Below are 22004 nucleotides of genomic sequence, written 5' to 3' on the forward strand. Positions count from 1 at the left end.
ACTCAAAAAAAAAATCGAGGGACTTCTTGAGTTTAAAGATTCATTGAATTCAAGATTCATCGTCCTCCTATCAAGGAGTTATTTAGACTTTAGATTTTACTTCTAATTTTTTGTTCTTGAAACAAATCTTATTTTTACGCTTTCACTGCTGCATCAAATCTCGTAGTATTCATTTAGAATATATATTGAAGCTGAAATCCAACATAATCAAAGTTTTAATTAAATTTAAACATGACGACAGAATGTGGCTAGGTTGCGCAGGCGGAAATGTGTATCTAACTCTCCCCTACGAGAGCGTGAAACTGCCATCCCCCAAAGTAAAGCCCCTTCTTCTTCTTCTCTCTCCCAACTTGGTTGGACCAGTGACTGAGAGAGTAGCGTACAAACAACTCTCAGCCGAATCGCATAAATCAACCGTTCCCCCTTCCCCTTCGCTTTTCCTTTAAATATAATCTCTCTCTCTCTCCCCATCTTTTGACTCCTTTATTTATTTATTCATTCATTTTTGCCATTTCCAACTCTTAAAATTGTAGTAGTAAAACATCAGCGAACAGGGAAAATTAGAAAAATGCCCGCGCTCTCTCATTTCTGTTTTCCCTCGACCTCTCCGTATGCGTAACCCTAGCTTTTTCCTTTTCTCTCTCTCTGTATCTTCCTCTCTTTCTCTCTCCGTATAAATTATCCCTCCAGTTACTCTCTGCGCGAATTTCACCCGCTATCATCCAAATTCAAGAAATATCCCGGTAAGATGAATTGGATGGAATTTGTGATGGTTTTAGTATTTGTAAATTCGTGTTAATTATATTAAGTTGGATGAATCTCAGATGTGGATTGCAAAAATGTCAGAAGCCATGTGCAATGGAGATTTTTCTTTGTAATTTTTAAATGAGCAAACTTTGCTACTTTTTTCGTCCAGGATTATTTTATTTGTATTACCGCGATTAGTTTATTCAATTATCTAACTGTCTAGTCGCGTGATTATTTGGGTTTTGCACGTTATCCGGTGATTTGGATGTATTATTCTGATACGGCCACTCTCAATACTATAAAAAGGTTGAAATTTTTTTCTTTTGGGGGAATGTATGAGGAATGCTTAGGTTCATTTCATATCGGTAAGATCCAGATACGATCGAAGTGCGTAGGTGGGTTTGCTTGCTTTTCTCAAATTTAGATTGCATGTTTGTTGGAGGATTAATTCTTTGTTTCGCCATTGTTTTTGTTGTACTGATCAATAGTCAATTATTCGAGGTGAATGAAGGTATAATTTGGCTACAATTGTTGTTTGATTGAATCGAATTACTCAAGACATGTTCGTTGTGTGCCATAATTTGGGGAGAAATGATGATTTGTTGGTGGGTAGCATATGCATAATAAAAAAAAAAAAGAAAAATTCTGAACTTTCTAATTGTCAATTATTCACTCATGAATGATGGCTGGCAGTGAGGTTAAGCAGTCTAGAGTAAACTGGATAAAGAATTGGAAGAGACCGATATTTTTGTACTACTTTTTTGTCCTCCCATTTACACCTTGAGTTGTTGTGCTGCTGAAAGAATTAATGACCAGTTGTTAAGGTCATCTTTGTTTTCTGGATCATCTGCATCTCTATTATTCAGAGTTTATATGTTTAAGGGATACATGCCTCCAATTGACCTGTTTGTCTGCTTATTGTTGCTGGTTAATTTTGTCCTCTACCATCTGTTAACTGAATGCCATAGAATCTCTAAACATTGAAAACTGGTTTGCTACATGTTTTACTAAGCATGATATATCTATATACAACCAGGTCATTTGCTTTATGGCTCTTTTCTAGTAAATTCCAATTGCATCAGATTAGCATGTTTGGAAAATAGGTAGCAAGTTTACAGCGAGAATACATGGTCTTGTTCTCTTAGATGCAATTCGGAATATCTTGTCTTTTATGTGGGCCCTGAACCACCAATCTTTATGTAGTTATTTGAAAATTTTCAGTTATTTGAATGTTGATATTTTTAAGCTGTATCACGTATTTCATCTATCATTGATGTGTGGAAGCAGTTCTTTTGAGTGTAATAGAGGGTGACTTGTGCTTGAAAGCGGTAGTTTGTCTGTAATTGCAAACGAGCAAGGCGCAGCTAGTGCTTGTTAGTTTGGACACTTATTTTCTGATCTGATGGTCCTCTATGTGCGTAGAGGCAGGATGCATGTCCCTTTATCATGATGGTGGGAGCAGTAGTGGTTATCAACTATTGTTTGTTGTTTTCACATGATCTTTTGAGTCATACAAAGGTTACAGGATTTGTTCAGATAAGTTGAGAAATGCCTGTTTGGAAAAAGGAGTGTTTCTTGTCTCTTGGACGAATTTATTATCAGTCTGTTATTTAGTTAAATAGTCTTTGATGAAAAACTAGTAGTAATTTCTTTGCCTGAAATGCATCTTTATATTCACTATATTTGGACCTGTCCAGATGTGATATGTTCTTTTACATTGTACAACAACTTTTTTTGTGCTTGAAGTGAAATGTCCAAATGTTCTGTGGTCTTCGAATATTATTCATGATGTCCCACTATTCACTGTCGATAATTGTGCCGAATGTGAATTTATAACTGTTGTATTCAACTGACAATTGTTGCATATGGTGATATGCTTTCTGATGCATGTGTTTATTGATGCTGTGTGAATCTTGTTTGTAGTAGGGGAAGATGGTTGGTGCAATAATTTAATAGTTCAGTGCTAGATTGATTTGAGATGTTACTTGTAGTTGAGCTTCAAATGTAGATTTTAGAGATGTGCTACATTGCTTTCTTGTTTGTCATTATCAACAGGGTATATTGTTTGATGATGTTTCCAATTTTACTTGCAGATTTATTAAGGAAATGGCAAAAGGTACCAGGGGGAGACGCAGGTTTGCTTCTCGCCAGTGCAGGCAAACCCCATACCCATTACCATGTGGTAATCAGTCTGAGAAGATGCAGCGGAAGAAATGCTCCAAAACACTTGTCAAGAAAGACTGGGAAGATGCCACTTGTTCTGTATGTATGGAGTATCCCCACAATGCTGTTCTCCTTCTGTGTTCTTCACATGAAAAAGGTTGCCGTCCCTATATGTGTGGAACTAGTTTTCGCTATTCCAACTGCCTTGACCAGTATAGGAAAGCCTACACAAAAGTGACATCAGCTGATCACAATCAACATCTTGATGGTACAATTGACAGCCCAGCCATGATTCCACCAGTGTCTGGTTGGCCCATTGATAAATGTGAAGTCACTGAACTTGCATGTCCCCTTTGCCGGGGCCAAGTGAAGGGCTGGACAGTGGTTGAGCCGGCACGAGAATATCTGAATGCTAAAAAACGAAGCTGTATGCAGGATAACTGCTCATTTATAGGAACTTACAAGGAGTTGCGGAAACATGTTAGGGCAGATCACCCTTCTGCTAAACCTCGTGAGGTGGATCCCCTTCTTGAACAAAAATGGAGAAGGCTTGAGCGGGAGCGAGAAAGAGAGGATGTTATCAGCACAATAACATCATCAATGCCAGGGGCAGTCGTTTTTGGTGATTACGTGATTGAAGGAGGTCATTATGGTTTTATTTCGGATGAGGAAGACGGTTTTGATGATGATCACCTGGACCAAAGTGAAGGTTTTGAGTTTGGTGTTGATAGCAGTTTGGCAAGGATTGAAAGCAATTTGAGGAACGTCTTCCTTGTTTTGCAGAGAATTGATCCTGCAGGTAATATTGGATCAAATAGAGGTATCAGGCGGCAGGAGAGGAACTCTAACCATACATTGGAGGGAGGAACTGTGGTAGGTAGTCGCACCTCCCGTATTGGGAGCTTTGACTATTCAGATCAAGACAGTGAAAGTGACAATGATGACAATGCAGTTATTCCTCGTGCCAGTGATCGTTTGTCACTTGTGAATCGTCTCCGTAGTCAAGGCAGAGTCCTTTTAGGGCGTTCTGGGAGGAGACGGAGGCGTAGGGAGGCCAATCGGAGCCGCAGATGAAGTTTTATTGGTGGTTGGAAAATGTAGAGTTTAGGATGGGTGAATTTTAGGACCTAGTTAGTGATAGAAAAAAAATTTAGCTGTACTTCTGACATTGTCTTTATATTGCCAACACCGATTCATGTTACATGGTTTGATGGGGTGTATGATGGTGTGATTCCAGAACCTTGAGGGTTGAAGAAAGGTAATTCTTCTGTAATTTTTAGTTGTAAGTCTATGGGTACCTCTCTCTTTTCAAACGCTCAACCCTCGTTCCTGACATCTCAACTTCTACGTCTCTTTCCATATTTGTCTTGGCTTCTCCACTGAGCTTTTCTTCAGAACTGTTTTTGTTCCATCAGCGTTCGTCATTTCCTTTATTTTCTTCTCCGAGCAAGAATTTTATCCCCTAGTACTGGTTTGAATTTTCATTTATGACCCGGAATCCATAGCCACTCGACATCAGTCTAATTATTCGAATTCCTTTGTTTAATTATGCGTTTTAGACCCTTAGGCACCGTTTGGATTGAAGGAAAGGAAGGGAAAGAATATCAATGGAAAATTATAAATTAAATTAATTTTATTTCTCTCCGTTTCCACCTATTTTTAAACAAAAATCATAACTCAACAAAATAATTAAATTTTTTCCTTTCTCAAAAATTAATCCAAACAATAAAAGTCAAATCCCTTCAATTTCTTTGCCTCCCACTCAAATCCTAACGGTGCCTTGGTCATTTTCCACGATCATCCTCATAGTCACTCACACGTTCAAAAGAAAATTGCTGGAATTTTCTGGAGTTAGCAAGCCAACTCAAAAGCAAAATGAGGTTTTGGAGTTCGCATGGACAATAATGTAAAATTGACTTGTAGATTATACTAAGCTTGTCAAAGAATGAAACTATTCCCTGGCAAACAAATTTCAGGGGGATAATACGACAACTCTTTTCTTTTCAGCTATACCTGTCGGAACACCATAGCAAACGGGAGAAGCTCCGATCAAGAAAGGTAGATTACAAGCTTTGCGAGCTTGCCCCATGAATGAACCAATCTTGGGTCTGCGGTTACAAGTACTACACACACTCACACAACTATCAGGTGATTTATTTCTTGTTCTTTCTTTTCCATTTCCTCTAGTCTCACCGATATTTATGGACTTAAATTTGTCCAAGAGCATATCACATCTAGTGCACCTCTCTGAAACAACCGATCTTTCTCTCAACCATGCGTCCAGCATAGCTTTACCAAATCTATCAATGTCCTTATCAGTCACTTCCCATAAATTTGCTACTGTAACAGGAGAACCAGCTAAGAGATAGCAGAGTGGGGTACCATGGGGAGCATAACATCCGCTCATAGACAAAGATCCACTACAGCAACCCATGAGTAGAGTAGCAGCACATCTATTGAGCTTCTTAATCTCGTGTTCATTAACATATTGGGATCCTGAAGTTCAACAGGTACATTCAAGTGTCATTTATCAACACAGGTAGTCTATAAAGATGCAAAGAATAAGGATAAACTAGCCACGGAAGTCATTATCCAGTCATAGCAATTGCAAAAAGTTCAAATAATCCATACCACTTCCATGGCCAATATAAATGAAGAGGTCATAGATTTTCAATGCCCCCACCAATTCTTCACTTTTAGGCACAGTTCCTGTCTTCCCCTGTAAAGCAAGTCAAGCAAGCATTTGATGTATATGCTACGACCTTGCATTTCAAGTTTCAAATAAAAAGTAGCAAACTAGTACAATGCAGTAAAAAACACTTGACTAATGACACACGTGAACAGATGATCGTTGTCTATTCCCAGAAAGCATAGATTTGAATGCAATTTGAACTACATATTCCTGTTTTCCAACTGTCTAGCTAATCAAGAAATAATTACCTCAAACTTCTGATCTCTGAACCAATTCTCAAATTCAACCTGTGTGCGGCTAAGATCACCACTGGGATTCAACACATAAAAGGAATCCAAGGGATCTATAACTGGGAAAGCTTCACCCTGCTCAGGCAGCTGATCCTGATACTGATGGCATCTAGCAAGTGTGGTACAGATACTGCCAACAGAAGGCATGCGATAGACTTCTTCATTTCTTAGTATTGGTAGACTCTCCCAAGGAAGCATCTGCATGGAGTTTTTGATCAATTACTAGATCTAGAAATTGCCTTTCCTTTCATCCTTTTATTCCAAAAAAAATATGTAAATGAACATGGTATGATTCGTCACCGACTGCACAAGTCACTCAAGTACCTGATTGAGCTGTATCCAGCTAGGGTAGTTGAAGAACAAACAAGCTTATGTTATTTTGTTAATACTTGCAGTTAATGTCAATCAGATTATCCAAGCATATATCAATCTTACTGTGGTTCACTTTACAATTCAAAAAACTACCAAAAGATCTACCCAATTAGCCTTTTAAAACTGTTTTAATCATTATTTTACCCATATTTTGATTACACTAAACTTTCCTCTTGCTGGTTTTCCAAGGGACTTGTTCACCTGTGCCAGTTTGGGGTATGAAAGAGTTCTGCTAACAAGATATGAAACCCGAGATCATTTGAGTTAAAAGTATCATTGTCAGAATGGACGTCTTTGAGATTATGATAGGACCAAGAGAGGGTTCCAGTTTCAAAAACTAATCCTACCATATTCTCAGCTTCCACTTCCAGAGCAGTTGGTTCTGAGGGAAGTGTAGAAAGCTGAGGGAAAATATGTTTTCTCATGTCTGTTAGGTTGATAGGAAATGTAGAAATTTTTTTTACTTTTTTACACTTTCCAGCATTTAGTGTACTCTCAAATTGCAGGATTTTGTAGGAGAGTTTTGTTACAGAAACTTCAACTATCTATTGCTACCAATTTCCCTTATAACTTTGTTGACGATACACAAAGTATTGTGCATTTTCCTTCATCTCATCTTATTGCAATTTGTTTTTTTGACATAACTTTCACCGTATTCAAACAAAGGGGTTGATATTGTTCATAGACTCTGTCAATCCCACACATAACTTTCCCCTAAGTACAGTGCTCCAGGAAACTTTTAATGATAAAAACGAGTTAAAAAACACTGAAGTAAACAGTAAGTGAGAGATACCCAAATCGCACCTGCACCGCAGAGTCCAAAACAAGAGTGACAGGCTTCCGGCCAAGGCTTTCAGTCTCTGCAAGTGCAAGTCCTGTTTCAAGGATTGTCTCAAACACTTCCAGGGAAAGTCTTCTGACTTCAGTAGACGCATTGGATAATGCCTCACAACATCCACCAATGTAACATCCTTTGTTAATAATAAGCTGTAACCCACATTCTCTTATTTCAGAAGAATACAAAGCACCACCAAGAATAACTTCAGCAAGATCCTTATCAACATTCACTTTACATTTGTGCAAAAGACTATCCATTAGATTCTTTCCCAGAGACTTGACATGTTTGCTGTCCAAACAATCCCCTAACAGTAAGTATTTCCAAGGACCTAGCCATGAATCTTCCAAGTACCTGAGTCAAAAAGATGCTGTATTGTAACATTGCTTACCATAAACATCAGGATTTCAAAAGGATCTTATCAAATTCAGGAAAACAATTGCTTAAGCCAATAATTACGGTATAACATAGAATAGGGAAGCCTAATAAGGGAAAGATTCCCACGCAACCAAGTTGCAAGGGCATGGAATATGGCTTTCATCGAAGCTAATGGTGTAATATACATATACATATATACAAACACATGCAAATATGTGTATATGCATGTGTTTGCATACATACATATGCATGTGTGTATGTATACAAGTAACCGTCCTCTTCATTCCAATCTAGACAACAGATATCACTGTCATTTACAACTTAGATATAACATTGCATGAGGTCCCCATCACATAAACACTCCAGATTTTTCTCTTGCTAAAACTCATTGAGATTTACTTTAAACCAAATTAGACATTACCTAAGAAAAATAGACATTGCAGTCAGATTATATTTGAGATCCATCTTAATCAGTTGTATGATTGATCACAAACAAATGAAAAAGTCTCAAATGACAATGCACACATTCATTTCTCCTTAGTGCAGGCAGAATTATATTTCCAGGGGGAGAAAGACTTACTGCAAAAATTTACCAAAGCAATCATCAAGCCTTTTCCTCTGTGACCACCATAGTACCCTGTTGCTTGTAGAGTCTTCTTTTGGAGATGCTGAAGACAAGTAATTCTCCCTTAGTATAGATCTGAAAGCTGGGGCAATTTCATCCACCACGGTATAGACCCATGGACAGCGCCACTGGCTGACAAAATCTTCGCCTTGTAGGGAAATATCAAATGATGCTTCTGCAAACAAAGTATCAGACAAGTGAAAAGGGGTAGCCTGATATTAATGTCTTATAAGAGATCCTGTATATAGTATTCTCCCAGGTTACACAAGGAGACACCAATTTTGGTGACTCAAAGTTGAATTAAACATGCAGATTATAAACTGATGATTTCCAATTTTACATAATAAGCTAAAAAGCATTTAAGACAACTGTGTACGTTAATTTGAAAATAGTGAACAGATTTCAATGCCATCCATGCTAGTTTTCCAATTATCCAACATAGGGTAAACTTTACCAAGGCATTCTCAATGTTGAAGTTCTTTTTGTCAAAATTACTCCTTTATTCAGGATATCAGAACATTCTTATCGATATTCAACTCTTTTAGTCCTCATTTGGCTCAAACATTTTCAAAGCCAACTTAAAAAACGCAAGCATGGTTACCTTCTAACAGTGATTCTATAGGCAGAACTAGGAATATGGGATGGCTTTTAGAATTCAAGCGGGACAAGAGGATCCATGCTCGAGCAGAGGTACAACACAATAGCTCTCTCAACAGAATGGCATCAGCACCTCCTATAACACTAATACAGATTATGGTAGTGCAAGGGAGTTCCTGGAAGAATCTCATCACATATTTGCCCAAACCTTCTAGTGAATCAGGTGCAAGCCTGCATCAGGAAGAAAGATCTTAGAAACATGGAAATGACTGAACTTTGTAAAATAGTGAAAAATTCTCCCAACAAGGCAAATCAAAACCTGAGGAAGCTAATGGCACTGAGGGAAACAAAATTTGAGCTAGAAAAAGAACAATCCTGTAACAGAAACACGAGGAATGAATATCAGGAAACACTGTTAGCATTCAAAACAATATGCAACTCAGTAGAAGTAAATAAGAAGAGCTATTATGAGCAGAAAATATGCACATTAGACCAGAAATCATGTTTTTAACAGCCGAAAGTCTGCTGTAGCAACAAGAAAATCATGAAACAGAGAGGCCAGAGTTCAAGAATTAACAGTTTCAGACCAACCAAAGGCAGTCTGTCATAACTGCCTCAAAACTTACTAAGGAAACAAAAGGTCAGCACCATTTTTCCTGTCCACAAAGATGGTTGTAGATCTAATGAAGGGCAAGCAAAGCCCAGTATGGTGCCTACCAAACGGTGGTATAGTAAAAGCAGAAAATTCAAAGAAATCAACAAAACATCAAAGAGATACCAACACACTACTGCAGAAGAACAAAGCATATATCAGAACGCATACCTCAAGACCCATCATGCCTTCAACTTTTGGCTTCCTCATCATGCTAGAAAGTAGCTGCTGGTTAAAATGACTACCAATCGAAGCTTGGTGGAAAAATGTAGCCCAGTGACTTTGAGAAACTGCTTCATCAGGTGACATAGAAAAAGCCTCAACTGAGGTCGAAAGCATGTAGAGCACAGTAAGCAACCTGGAAACCTGTTGCATTGCATTTTGGGTTGGATGTCAATTACCAAATGCTATCTAACTAAATGGAAGGTAAGACACCACAGTTAACCTATGTTAGACCAATCCAAATTCAAATCTGATTGTCAGAAACTGTCATTGGCAGATTAATGCATGATCGTGGTGTCCCATACTGGTACACGATGGGAACCATTATCACTAAATTCTAATAACTAACCAACCAGTGATTTCATTAATAATAAGCCAAGAGGCAATATATGGCATGGTCATCGTATCAAGCCTGAATCTGCTGTATCTAAGTTGGTTCAAAGCATGAAAAAATATAAAGCTCTGAAAAGACCTAACCTTCTGAGAAAGTAAGGGAACTTGACAGCAGAGCATAAATGCCAGCTTCAACCAAGAAAAGATTCTGGGAATCCCAATACATGACAATTGGCAACCATTCTCCCTGGTTGACATAAGAGAAAAAGTGAGACAGAGTAGCACACAAATATTAGATGGGCTCAAGAAGCACCAGTGTGAAGGCAATCCTCATCTATCAGGCAAATCGAAAATAATCACAAAGAAACAAGTAGGAACAAATTATACAGAAAAGAATAACATCATTTCAACTGGAATTGTTATCTCTATAAGGTATCCCATATGTGCCTAAACCAGAACTTATTTCCACAAAAAAAAAAGAGCTCATTTAAACAGCTACAACCTTCTTAGTCATATAACCAGTTAACTCCTAAAGTTGTTCTCACTCTTGTGAATTTTAAATCAAATGGAACTCCATTAATTTTGACAAAAATATCAGTGACTACTGGCTATTAAGTTGACCTTCATGACATAGCATGTAAGAGATGTATGCACATAGTATAATGTGTTGGATAGACAGATTATTGAGTTATACTCTGCAACATATACCTGGCAAACCCAAAAGAGTAGTGTTTCACAGCAATCCGGCAGATATTGTAAAGTAGCATTGCATGCTCAACAGCAAATACATCTCCTTGGATATCCTTATTGATTGAATCAATTAAGGACATAGAGGAAAATGAAGAGTACTTTGGACAGGATGGATTCCCCAGCAGTGATACACTCATCAAAACAATCTTATGTGCATTATGGTCATCAGCATAAGTGCCCAAACATTGCCCTGTAGCCAACAGAGAACATGCATGGTGTAAAAGTTTCCAGACTAGTGAACAAGAAAAGAAATAAGCAATGAAAGTGACAAACAAAAATGTTAATTTAGAACTGAAATTTATGTTTTTAGATGCTTTGTACACAGCGAGTATCAGCCTAGCATGACTATCTCCATGTTTGTCCAAGCATATGCAAATACTACATTACCAAATATTCTAGCAGCCATGCAGCAACACATGCATTAAGTCCTAGTCCGTGCAGCAACACATGCATTAAGTCCTAGTTAGTTTAAGTCAAACGATAAATTTCAACTCATGCTACACTCACAACTAATATCACTATGCCCATCTTTGTCCAAGTATACTCAAAAAGAACCTGACCAACATTCTACCAGAAGTGCTGGAACACAAGCATTGCTTCAGGTTCAAACTGTAATAGATGCTCAACTTAAAATTAACCAGACAAATATGCAATCCATTTTCTCTGAAAATGATTTAGTGGTAATCCGATCTGTCTATCCTTTTTTTGACAGGCATACGTGCTAGAAGCAGTAGACAGAGCAATAGTGGCATTTCAGCATTTCAATATGATATCATGTGCAGGTATCACAATTAAAATACTTATAGATATTTAGCTAGAACCAGAGAAAGAACATGTTGATCATGGTTCCCTCAAACTATGAAAACTCTGACAAACTTTAGCAACAAATATGGTCTAATATTATCTCTTCTGCCACTAGATTGGTTGCCCCAGAAATGACACCCTAGAGTCCCTAATGTTGGAAACCCAATTCACACACCCAGTGAAGAAAGATTGTTAAAGACAAGCTCTAAAACCAAAGCTCAAGTAATTTCAGCAACAGCAATTTAGACATATAAAGAAATATAAACCAGTTAGATGCAACTGCTTTATCTGGCTTTCAACATTATTGAAGATGCTCAAGACCAAATACACAATATTACAGTACACAATATGCAACTCCCAAGACAAGTATTGCACCATAAACATAGCAAGGATTTTTCTTGGGGTTTTACTGTACCTATGCTGATGAGCAAAGTTAAGGAGCTCCGTCTGTGGACGAGGTCCCAGTTCATATGCACAAAATCTGTCAAAGACTTAGACTTGAGGGCTTCAAGAGCAAGACAATGCCAACATTTGATTTTGTTGCAAAACCTTGTGATTTCACATGCAAAGTCATCAAGAGACAATTTAGCTTCTGATAAGAGTCCTCTTTGATTAGGTGCAACATTAGAAGCAAACAAGTGATCATTGTTTGACTTTATGGGAGGCCCACATTGATCACTGCTTGATAGACTTCCACCACTTTTTTGCAAAGACCGACATCTAGATCGAGTCATCCTCAAATGATGGCCTGCAACCAAGCACTGTCCATGCAGTGAGGAAGCTTTGTCATCTTTTTTAGTCTTCCTAGGTCTTTTCATTTGAGTTTTTGTGTCGGGCAATTCATTTTTGGAAGGGAGCTCTATTGTATCCAAAGGATCTATCGAACAGCTGAAAAATGAGCTTCTAGTTCTATACTCATCCTGCTCACCAGTTGCATCTGGAAAACTACCGGTAGAATAATCCCACTCAAAATTATTCAACTTATGCAAGGCTGATCTGTACTTTTCTACAGCATAAGATAACATCTCAAAAGAAGGATTAGTCATGTTACTGCACAAATGGCTTTTGTACAAATCCCCCAGTTGTTGATAAATGGTACACTCCAGAAGCATCCTGCACTTTGAGCAAGAAATCATGTTGCAGTTGTCAGCCATGAGCTGTGAAGCAGCTTTTAGTTCCCTTTCTGCCAATTCCCAGAGCATCCTTTTGTGGTAGAGCTTCCCTGACAAAATTGCAACCAGTAACTAAATACACTGTCCAATCTCCTTTGTAGCCAGGAAAAGTCCAGAGATTTCCCAGGCACAAGCCTTGCATGACAAATGAAATAAGCAGTTAAAGAATTCAGTACCTAGCATTGAAGTAAAAGAAATCACAAAAAGGGGCAGACACTGACGAATGGCAATTTCTTTTCCCCACAGTAGAAGAGCTTCAGCTTCCAATGCCTCTCCGAGTATCTCATGAATATTTGCTACCTGTTACAACAAAGTAGTCATTGAAAAAAGTACCCTCAGTGGAACAATCGCAACTCTTGCTGTAAAAAGAGTGTGTGCAATTTGTTGGATTCAAGTTCCTAATAAATGACGGGAAAAAAAAAACCTGCAGTGTGCTTTCAAGATAACACTGAAGTATATTCCAAGAAGTCAAAACAAAGCTCTCAAAATCACATGGAGCACCATAATTCCAAGCTTCAGTAGCCACTAAATTGTGCATTTGGAAGTTTTCAAGGCTATAGCAATGCCTTTGGGTGCCATCTCCATTTTCATGATTAATCTCAGCCTGATTCTTTACAGAATATAAGAATTTCTCTCGCAAGAGTTTAGTACGACATTGGTAGGCTTCCCTTGCATATGAAAGAGCCTGAAAATCCAAAAAACTTATCAAAATGGTCGGATATGAACCAAAATTAGCATGCCAGTTTCAAGAATATAATTATTTCAGGAACATTATAGATTAACCAGAAATCACCAGAAAACAACTAGCTGATCAGAAGGTTAAGATTTCTGCTGGCCCACATTGCAAGTTACAAGTATTTTAGGCTAAATTGTGTGAAATCTCTTATCAACTTACTGCCCTGGATAATCAGCAATTATCAAATTGAAGAAATTAAGACATCCACTTTATGATTATACATCACTTATTTTAGCTAATTGTTAAATACATCATAGATCACAGTGACTAAGGCTGAAAAATTGGACGAACCATCAACACAATGCTAAGAAATTACACCAACCATCAAGACATAAGGCTTTGAAATTGCCCTGTATCTCTTCAACAAGCACGAAGGGCTCCTTTGTCAAGACATTTGACCTTTAGTATTCAGGGGTATGGGCATTATTCTTTTGTTCTGAAGCATAGACACAATAAATTCCAACTTAAATATGGGATAAGTGTAAGCCTTATTCTTTCTGGAGAAGCAAGTAAAGATTTCCTTTTAGTTTCTTCCCTATAACCTGTTCATGCTAATTGTATAATCCCCTATAATAACATCATTGCAATACACAAAAACCAAAAGCTATTCCATATATAGGAAAACAATTGAGATCTCATAAAAGGCAGAAGTCATTCCATCATTTTCCCAGGTTCATTAATCTTGTTTTCAAGACCCAAACAGAAAGTAATGAATCTGGATTTCGCTGTCTCTCTCTAAGCCAGCAAGATGCACTGATAATTACCAACTAGTTCCTTCTTCCAGCAAAATGCAAATTAAAACTGAATAAACATCATTATGGTAGCGACTGGTTAGGATACCTCAACTACTTGTCCTTGCATAATTAATCTTTCACTCAAGTCATAGTAGAGATGTGCAGAAAGAAAACATCCAGTGCTGGATTCAGGCACCTAAGACAAGAAAAACTTTCAGGTTTAAAAGGTCTGAGGACACTATTAGAGCTGCATAAAGGAAAGGAAATGCAAATTCTTTCTCAAGAGGGACTCACAGGGGAAGTAAGATCAGAAGCAGCAAGTTTGACTTCTTCTATAGAAACCTGGCAAGAGAAAAGGCAAAAAGGTCAACAAGTTCCTCAAGCAAGAACACACAAACAAACAAAAAATAATAATGTGCAGCAATACTTCGCCAACATGTTAAAGGCCTTACATGGAAAGTAGGATCAGAAGCAACTGACTTGATTTCATCATCTGTGATCTCTAGACTTTCATGTTCAAATGAGTTTTGCGCAGAGACAGGTAATGTTGAAAAGAACCTTTGTTTGAATCCAACTAGCAGCGCATGTGAAGGCTGCATACATTTTATCCAATACCCAATAAACTCAGAAACTTTACCATAATGCTGTGACAACTTTGAGACTAAGGTTTCGCTTATAGGTGAAGCACAGATGGCATGTCCAACCCTTCTACTTCTCCATAGCATAATTAGAACCTCCTCCAAAGGAAGTTTCTTCCATTTGAACAATTGAATAATTATCTCATATATGTCTGCATGAATTTCCATATAGCCCTGGAACAAATACAGGACCACTAATTAGACCATATTTGTCTAAAGATGTTGACAGACATGATGTTTACTGTACAGATTCAGAGTTGGTAAGGTACAAAGTTTACCTTTATAGCTAAAAAATCAAGAACATGATACAACAACTTTAACATGCTCTCAAAAGACAGAAGGGGGTGAACCTTCTGGTGAAACAACTGTAGTACATCTTCGAGAGTATTGCAATGATTAGAAGCAATGCTTTGATGTCGATGCAACCACAGATTAACAGCAGCATGAATATCTTCAAAGTAGCTGCTCATGACAAAAGCAGGTGGAAATTAAATAAAGAAACAATTTTTTGGAAAAATGATCCATATAGATAAAAACCCCTTAACATATACTACTCAATGCTGGAGACTAGCCTTTTAAGCAATAACACCTTTGAGTTTGCTTCAATTTTCTCCTGTGCAGACAATGCACGTAAACAATAAGCGCAGGCCATCAGATGGAGAGCTTGACCATCATACTTTGAATTTCTATCACAGAAGTCCCTCTGGATGATTAACAATTTCAGACCACCACAACCACAAGAAAGAAACCACAGGATTCCAAATCAAAATTCAAGAACCTAAAGGGGGCTAAAAAGAAGAGGAAGAGCATCATTGAAGATAAAGCTTACTAATAACAAAATTGCATCACATAAACACTGTATGCACTCATCCAGACTTTCAATTCCAAGTTCTCGGTATTCCTCTCCTTTTGTAATTAGAATTCTTGACCTCTGGACATAGGTATCACTAGAGATGTATATTTTCTCCAAAAGGATGCCTATGATCTTCATTCGCATTTTCAGACAAAATCTTGGATCCACAGCACTCTTTGCTTTATAGGCAACTAGTTCCTGATAAAGGTTTACCAGAAATGATCAACATTGTTTCAACAAATACAAGTAAAAAGGTGTATAGAATGCAAAAATAGAAGAGAGTGAGACTGTGTGTGTGGGGGAGAGAGATAGAGAGAATTATCAAACTCAGCCATTAAAGGAAAAAAGAAGCCAAACCTGCTCCAATAGTACACCGAGAGCCCTTTCAGACACATTTACTGATGATGAAAGCAAACAATACAAAGTTGGTGCGCTATGCTCACTTAAATTCTTACAGAGTTTATTTTGTATCTGAAAAAATGAGAAAAGTAAGATTCTGAATATGCTCAGAATTTGTAAAAGACAAATAAGGAGGCATTTATAAGTTACCTTTACCCAACGTCTGACTAAAGCTAAAGGGGGTGGAAGTGATTTGAACATATATTCTGCAATACACCATTTTTCAAGGCTATCTTTGAGCTGTCTGTTAATCTTACATTGATTGTTTTCAAAAAGTAGGTCCAATAGAAAGGCTGTTTTTTCAGATGTGTCATTGACCAAATTCATGGCCCCATCCACAAAAGCTCTAAAACAATGTCCTGACTGATCTCCCCGAAACTCACTGGATTTGCAATGATATACTACATGATTCCAGGATGCCTTGCAGCTTAGTGTTAGAGCTTTTGAAGCCTGAGAAAGGTGGAAAAACTACTTGATGGAAGCCAAAGCATCTAGAAGTTCATGAACACAGGATTCCATATTGTTGGTACATAACCAGATTACATTCACCAAAAAGTTAGTCAAATTCAAGGTTTAGAGACTCATAACTTATAGTATCATGCACATGAAGAAAAGAAATGGCAATCACCACAGCAAAAAATAGTTAGGATTTCATTGAATACATTTAAGACAAGCATGAATAACAAAATCCTGTTCCAGACTTTAACAGAACTAAAGATTAATCATCTAACATCTGAAATAACTTTCGAGATTCATTAGTATAAGAACCAACAAATCACCTGTCACAAAGAAAAGGACATTTTGCGTTATGAAATCCTACAATCTGAATAACTGAACACACCAACAAGAAGTTTTCTATTCATGGATACCTAGAATCAATTAGAGCTACCTATTCACAGTAATACCCACAATTAAATGTTTGAATTACTATGTAGCATTCTCAAATTTTCCTGCATGAGACAATAATTCATCATCTAGATCAATCAGAGAGAAAGAGGTTGCAAAATCTCAATTTCCAGACCACATAACTGGGAATTGTATTCACATCAAACAAGATTCATTGACTTCATGAAGCAGCACTTTCACATGAAAAGTATGAAACTATTAACTCCAAATAAAAATTCTTTTTATCAACAAACAACATAATTGCAGAAGCACTGAAGAACCGGTTAAACCACTAGAAAAGCTGATAACTGGATGCCATTAATCACAAATTACCAATAAACTTTTCAATTCACAGAATCTGGATAAAAATTCCAGAAAACTATTACAGAACATTAGTAAGAAGAAAAGCAAAATCAAACCCAAAAATAGGGATATTAAATATGCCAGCTTTCATTCATACAAACAGCACATTACTTAGCATGGTAGTAGTATTGTGTTTCATGTTACTGAAAACAGTATCTTTGTGTGCATCTACCTCCTTCATTTGCTTATTCCTATATAAAACAACAGCAACATTGTAGAGTGAGGCAAAGAGATACTTGAATCCATCAGCCTCAATCCAATCACTTGAAGCAACATACTTCACAAGGTTCTCACTTTCCTGAACACAAATGACAAGCATAGTTCTTAATATGATTATTCTGATATACCAATAAAAATATCAAGACAACATTGATTAACAATGAAAATCGCAAAGAGCAACAATAACCAACATCTAATTCATTACAATTACCCTACTTGGGCAACATAGTTTGCAATGCGCACCTTAATGTGATATCCTGTTTTGAGAGAGAGAGCAAAAGTAGCAACAGATACATGAGTTATCACTTTGGTATTATCATCAGATGAACAGTTCACAGATACATTACTGTTTGCACCTGTGCTGCATACAAGAAACAAGATGCATCCAAAGCTTAAAAGAACAGCAGAAAGTGCATGTTTATAATTTATACTGTTTCTAAAAATAGTATAATTTATAATCTTTACTGCAACAATTAAGACTTTGACACATGGCGCTTACCCACAAAACTGGCGACAAATGTAGCAGAACTGATTGAACACATCCTGGATGATTTTTAGATTGGTAATAAAGATTGCATGATTTCTTACAGCAAATATCTCTTTCCTCTCTTTAACAATGAAACTAGCAAATGGTTGGCACAAGAATTTGAGAACATTACAATAACATAGCACGTGTGAAATTTGTTTCTTTGACAAGCCATTCCTACTGCCTCCAATATCGAAAAATTCTTTCATCAAATCGAGATAGATGGGCAATTGTTGGAGCATCTCTTCATCATCAAGGAAAAATCCTGTGGATCTTCGGGTTGTAGATTCATCAATTCTTGATTGACAGTCAAATGAAAAGATTAACAATCCAGCAGAATAAAGCGCCATTGTAGAGCCAATTAGTGGTATAGCCTTCAGAAAAAGTCAAATGTATTTTACTAATAAGAGCACTATTCCCAGCAGAGAAAAGGACTATAACATAGAAATGAACTATGACAAACCTGAGAACCAGCTAACCTATTTAACTGTTCTGCAACAGCAGAACAAACTGCTGGAGATGCATTCTGACATCTTTGAGCACAATAATGGACAATCTCCAAAAACTCCATTATTGTGTAATCCACGTTGAGCTGTTGATTAAAATTAAATTATAGCTAATGAAAACTCACTTCAATAAAGTATAACTCATTGCTGAATTCAACATTCTCAAGACAATGAATAATTGGACAGTCATCTGATCTATATAATTACAATAAGTGTCAAACTGCATTAATTGCTGTTTATTGTGATGAATATTGCACCAAAGATTTCTTTGTCCAAGATAGCTACTGGAGATCGCTTAATAACCTCTATAGTACAGAACAAAATACAATTATGAAAAACAGGCATTCTGTGTAGTAAGTTGCTTGTAGTACAGTAATATAACCATCATTAATGAATTGAAAGATCTACTCTAGAACCTAAAAAATTCAAGCCAAGGTGAGCTTTCTGAAAACTACTGCAATAAGCATACATCCAATCTCTAGCCAGGAACTGAAAAAATATCTCTAAATGAACTACTAAACAACAATCACTGATTTTTTATTGCATAGGGAAGAACAAAGAGTTACAATAAAAGCAAGCAACTAAACAGGTGAGGATGGAAGCTGGAAAGATGGCAAAAAAGAAGTTCAAACTAAGGGGGCAAGAAGAGAAGTTCAACTTAAAAAAAAGATAAATCAAGTTGCAAGGTCTATAGAAACAAATCAATTTGCTTAAATGTAACCAGCCTCTGGAGAAAAAAATGGGAAATCAAGTCACTCAGCCTTCATACCTCCAGTTTAATGTTAGACACATTGGCCATTAAGTTGGTACAACATTATTAGGAATTGGTTTAGCAACACTCTTGAACCTAATACTTCACTTAAGTTATTCCACCCATATTCAGTGGATTTTGCAAATTAGAAGCATCCAATTGCTTCAAAGAGTAAATAATTTCCAAATTTAACTCTAAATTAACAAAAATCAGCAACTAATCTCAAATTTAAACAACAGCAAAACAAATGGTATTGAAAAATTAAGGAAGAAAACTTGTTCATTAATTAGTCTTTCATTACCTTGCAATCAGAAGCTAAGGTGCTCAACACAAAATTTAGTATGCCAATGATATAAGACAATTGGCAACTCTTTTTTGAGAAAAGGCAACAGCATATTCTCAAAGCCAACTGTCAAGGGACCCAAAAAAAAAAACAATTAGACATATATCCATCACATAAATCAAAAGCTCAAACATATAATAATCTGTATTTCACCTTGTAAACTTGATCTTGAGATCTTTTGAACACAGAAAAGGTCACATCACAAAATTCGAGCACCAACTCTAGATCAAAAAACTCCAGTTCCTCAACCAACTTCACAGCAATTTTAGATATATGCCCAAGAAGTACCTTATGCCATTTCTCATATGCATTGCCATCTAAAACACTGAACCATCAAAATTAAAACAAATCCTGTCAATAAACGACCCCATCACTCTAAAGCTACGACTATTATAACGACAATTACGTCCATAGGCCCTCAAACCAACAGGCAAATGCAATCCCGAAAATAGCAATGCATTTTGAACAATAAGATTGTTTCATTTGAGCACACAACACACTTGCATGTGCACAAATTGCGGTGTAGATTAGTATTCATATGGGAAGGAAGAGACCAACAAATAGACGGCGAGAGAATCTTACTCAAACCAAGGTGTGGCTTCATGAATCAAAGCTATAACTCGCTTATAATCATTCCCATCTTTACTTTGATTCACCAAAGCACATTTCGTCAATCTGACGACGGTCTCCACAACCAGACCAGCAAATAATTGATCCGCGTCCTCTTCGTCCAACCTTGGCAGCAAGAGTTTCTTGAACTTTGCCCCCGATTTCCCAGAATTGATCCCTCTAAGACCATCTAACACTGAGAAACATTCTGTTTCCGCCTCTTTATACAATTCCCACGCCTCCAAACAGTGAACTAGTCGAAGCTGTTGAAGGTAAATAGCGTAAGTCTTACACTCTAACTGCGAAGAGACCAAATGTAGGCAGTTGAGGCAGAGGCGGTAAACATCGAACAGTTTAAAGGCTGAATCGCGGGAAATCTTGTTGGGGCTTGTGGCTTGGGCTTCGGAGGAAAGTCGTTTGGGGAGAAAAGAGATGGAATTGTTAAGAAATGGGAGGAATTGCTTCGCAAGAGATCGAATGGTGGTGGTTTCTAGGGTTTTGGGGGGCCTTGACGAGGGTTTTTTGGGTGCTAGGTGGGGTTTGAATGGGTGGAGGTAGCTGGAGAAGAGGGTATAAATGTCGGCAAGATCTACGGAGGACTGAAGTTTGGAGAGTAGGGAGGACTCCACGGCGGAGTTCATTGATTGCTCTGCCGTCACGGTGGTCGTGGAAGTGGTGGTGAAGAAGGGTTGGGAAATCTGAAGATGAGTGATGGTGGACTTGAAAAACAACTGGAAAAAAGTGGATGAGCGGGAAAGTTAGGCGCCTTGGATTATATTCAAAACCAGCTTTGACTTTTGAGGTGTATGGCTAAGGGACCTGATCCCTGGCTGCCGCGCTGTAACGTTCAGTAGCAGTGGGGTTTGATTGAATCGAGATGATTTCAGATAAAATAATTTAATTTACAAATTTTTTTTATTTTTTATTTTTTAAATTATTTTTTATTTCATATATATCACATTATAAAAAGTGATACAGTAATTATCTCAAATAAATCATCCAAATAAACTCATATCCAAACAAATTCAATATTATTTTCGCCCCTGTAAATAGCACATTCCCGTATCACATATGTTCACGAGTTGAAAGCATGATACTAATCCTGTTAAAGGCCTTCAAATGAGAGTTTTGTCATTTATGGCCATGATACATTAGTGTGTTTGGATGAGAAATTATTTTTTCTAATGTAATGTTTTTTAGATTAATTGAAAATTGTATATGTAATATAAGTAAAATAATATTTAGGATTATTTTTTGCTATTCAAACACATTTTAATTGTGAATATTCGTGAAAACGTTACGTTCAAATTGCATTTTCAGTTGATAGTTCATGAACCTAGTGTGATAGGCTTTATCCTATTTCCAATGCCTTATTTTGAGCACTAGACATTAATAGTTATCTTCTTTTACTTTTCTTAAAAGAGAATAAAAGTCCCCAAAACTCAGATTTAATTAACATAATTTGTAGAGACATTAATTATTGTGAGATTTTTTATTCAATTATCTGATCATACATTTCTCCTTATAAGGCCTAAAAAGCTCCATTTTTCCCCTTCTTTTGCTATTGATATTTCAAAATTCAACAAAAGTCCATGTATGTTTTTTGTAGCTAGTCTAATGCCAAAATGATTTGATGATCGTACGTACAATATCTTATACTATATAATATTGAGTTTTGGTAAAAGAGGGAGTTGAATTTTAACTGCATGGGCGGGGGCATTTTGGAAATTTTAAAAATATGTTGCTTTTTTCAACATTTTGATACAACTGATTGCAGCACGTGTTTGGGTGTTTTTACATTAAAACCCCC

At 37.0% G+C, this 22004-nt stretch overlaps 2 protein-coding genes across 2 annotated transcripts; one reads left to right on the forward strand and one right to left on the reverse strand.

The window, feature by feature from the left end:
• Window positions 1-440: 440 nt before the first annotated feature.
• Window positions 441-4271, forward strand: LOC113761425. The gene is made up of 2 exons (XM_027304407.1): window positions 441-743; window positions 2841-4271. The coding sequence occupies exon 2, from the start codon at window positions 2854-2856 to the stop codon at window positions 3982-3984; it is 1131 nt and encodes a 376-aa protein (XP_027160208.1). The 5' UTR covers window positions 441-743; window positions 2841-2853; the 3' UTR covers window positions 3985-4271.
• A 536-nt stretch (window positions 4272-4807) lies between these two features.
• Window positions 4808-20835, reverse strand: LOC113759286 (separase). The gene is made up of 28 exons (XM_027301853.1): window positions 20168-20835; window positions 19739-19910; window positions 19544-19651; window positions 18449-18577; window positions 17959-18359; window positions 17703-17820; window positions 17413-17538; window positions 16143-16442; window positions 15951-16064; window positions 15570-15791; window positions 15313-15443; window positions 15019-15202; window positions 14555-14914; window positions 14397-14444; window positions 14209-14298; window positions 13057-13317; window positions 12809-12932; window positions 11876-12682; window positions 10615-10846; window positions 10051-10153; window positions 9523-9717; window positions 9019-9074; window positions 8704-8930; window positions 8058-8277; window positions 7069-7453; window positions 5851-6090; window positions 5542-5629; window positions 4808-5406 (listed from the first exon to the last, which is right to left on the reverse strand). Exons 1-28 carry the CDS (start codon window positions 20833-20835, stop codon window positions 4883-4885), a joined length of 6633 nt encoding a protein of 2210 aa, XP_027157654.1. The 3' UTR covers window positions 4808-4882.
• Between the last annotated feature and the right edge of the window lie 1169 nt (window positions 20836-22004).

This window comes from Coffea eugenioides, chromosome 2 (assembly GCF_003713205.1).
Source record: "Coffea eugenioides isolate CCC68of chromosome 2, Ceug_1.0, whole genome shotgun sequence".
NCBI classification, from domain to species: domain Eukaryota; kingdom Viridiplantae; phylum Streptophyta; class Magnoliopsida; order Gentianales; family Rubiaceae; genus Coffea; species Coffea eugenioides.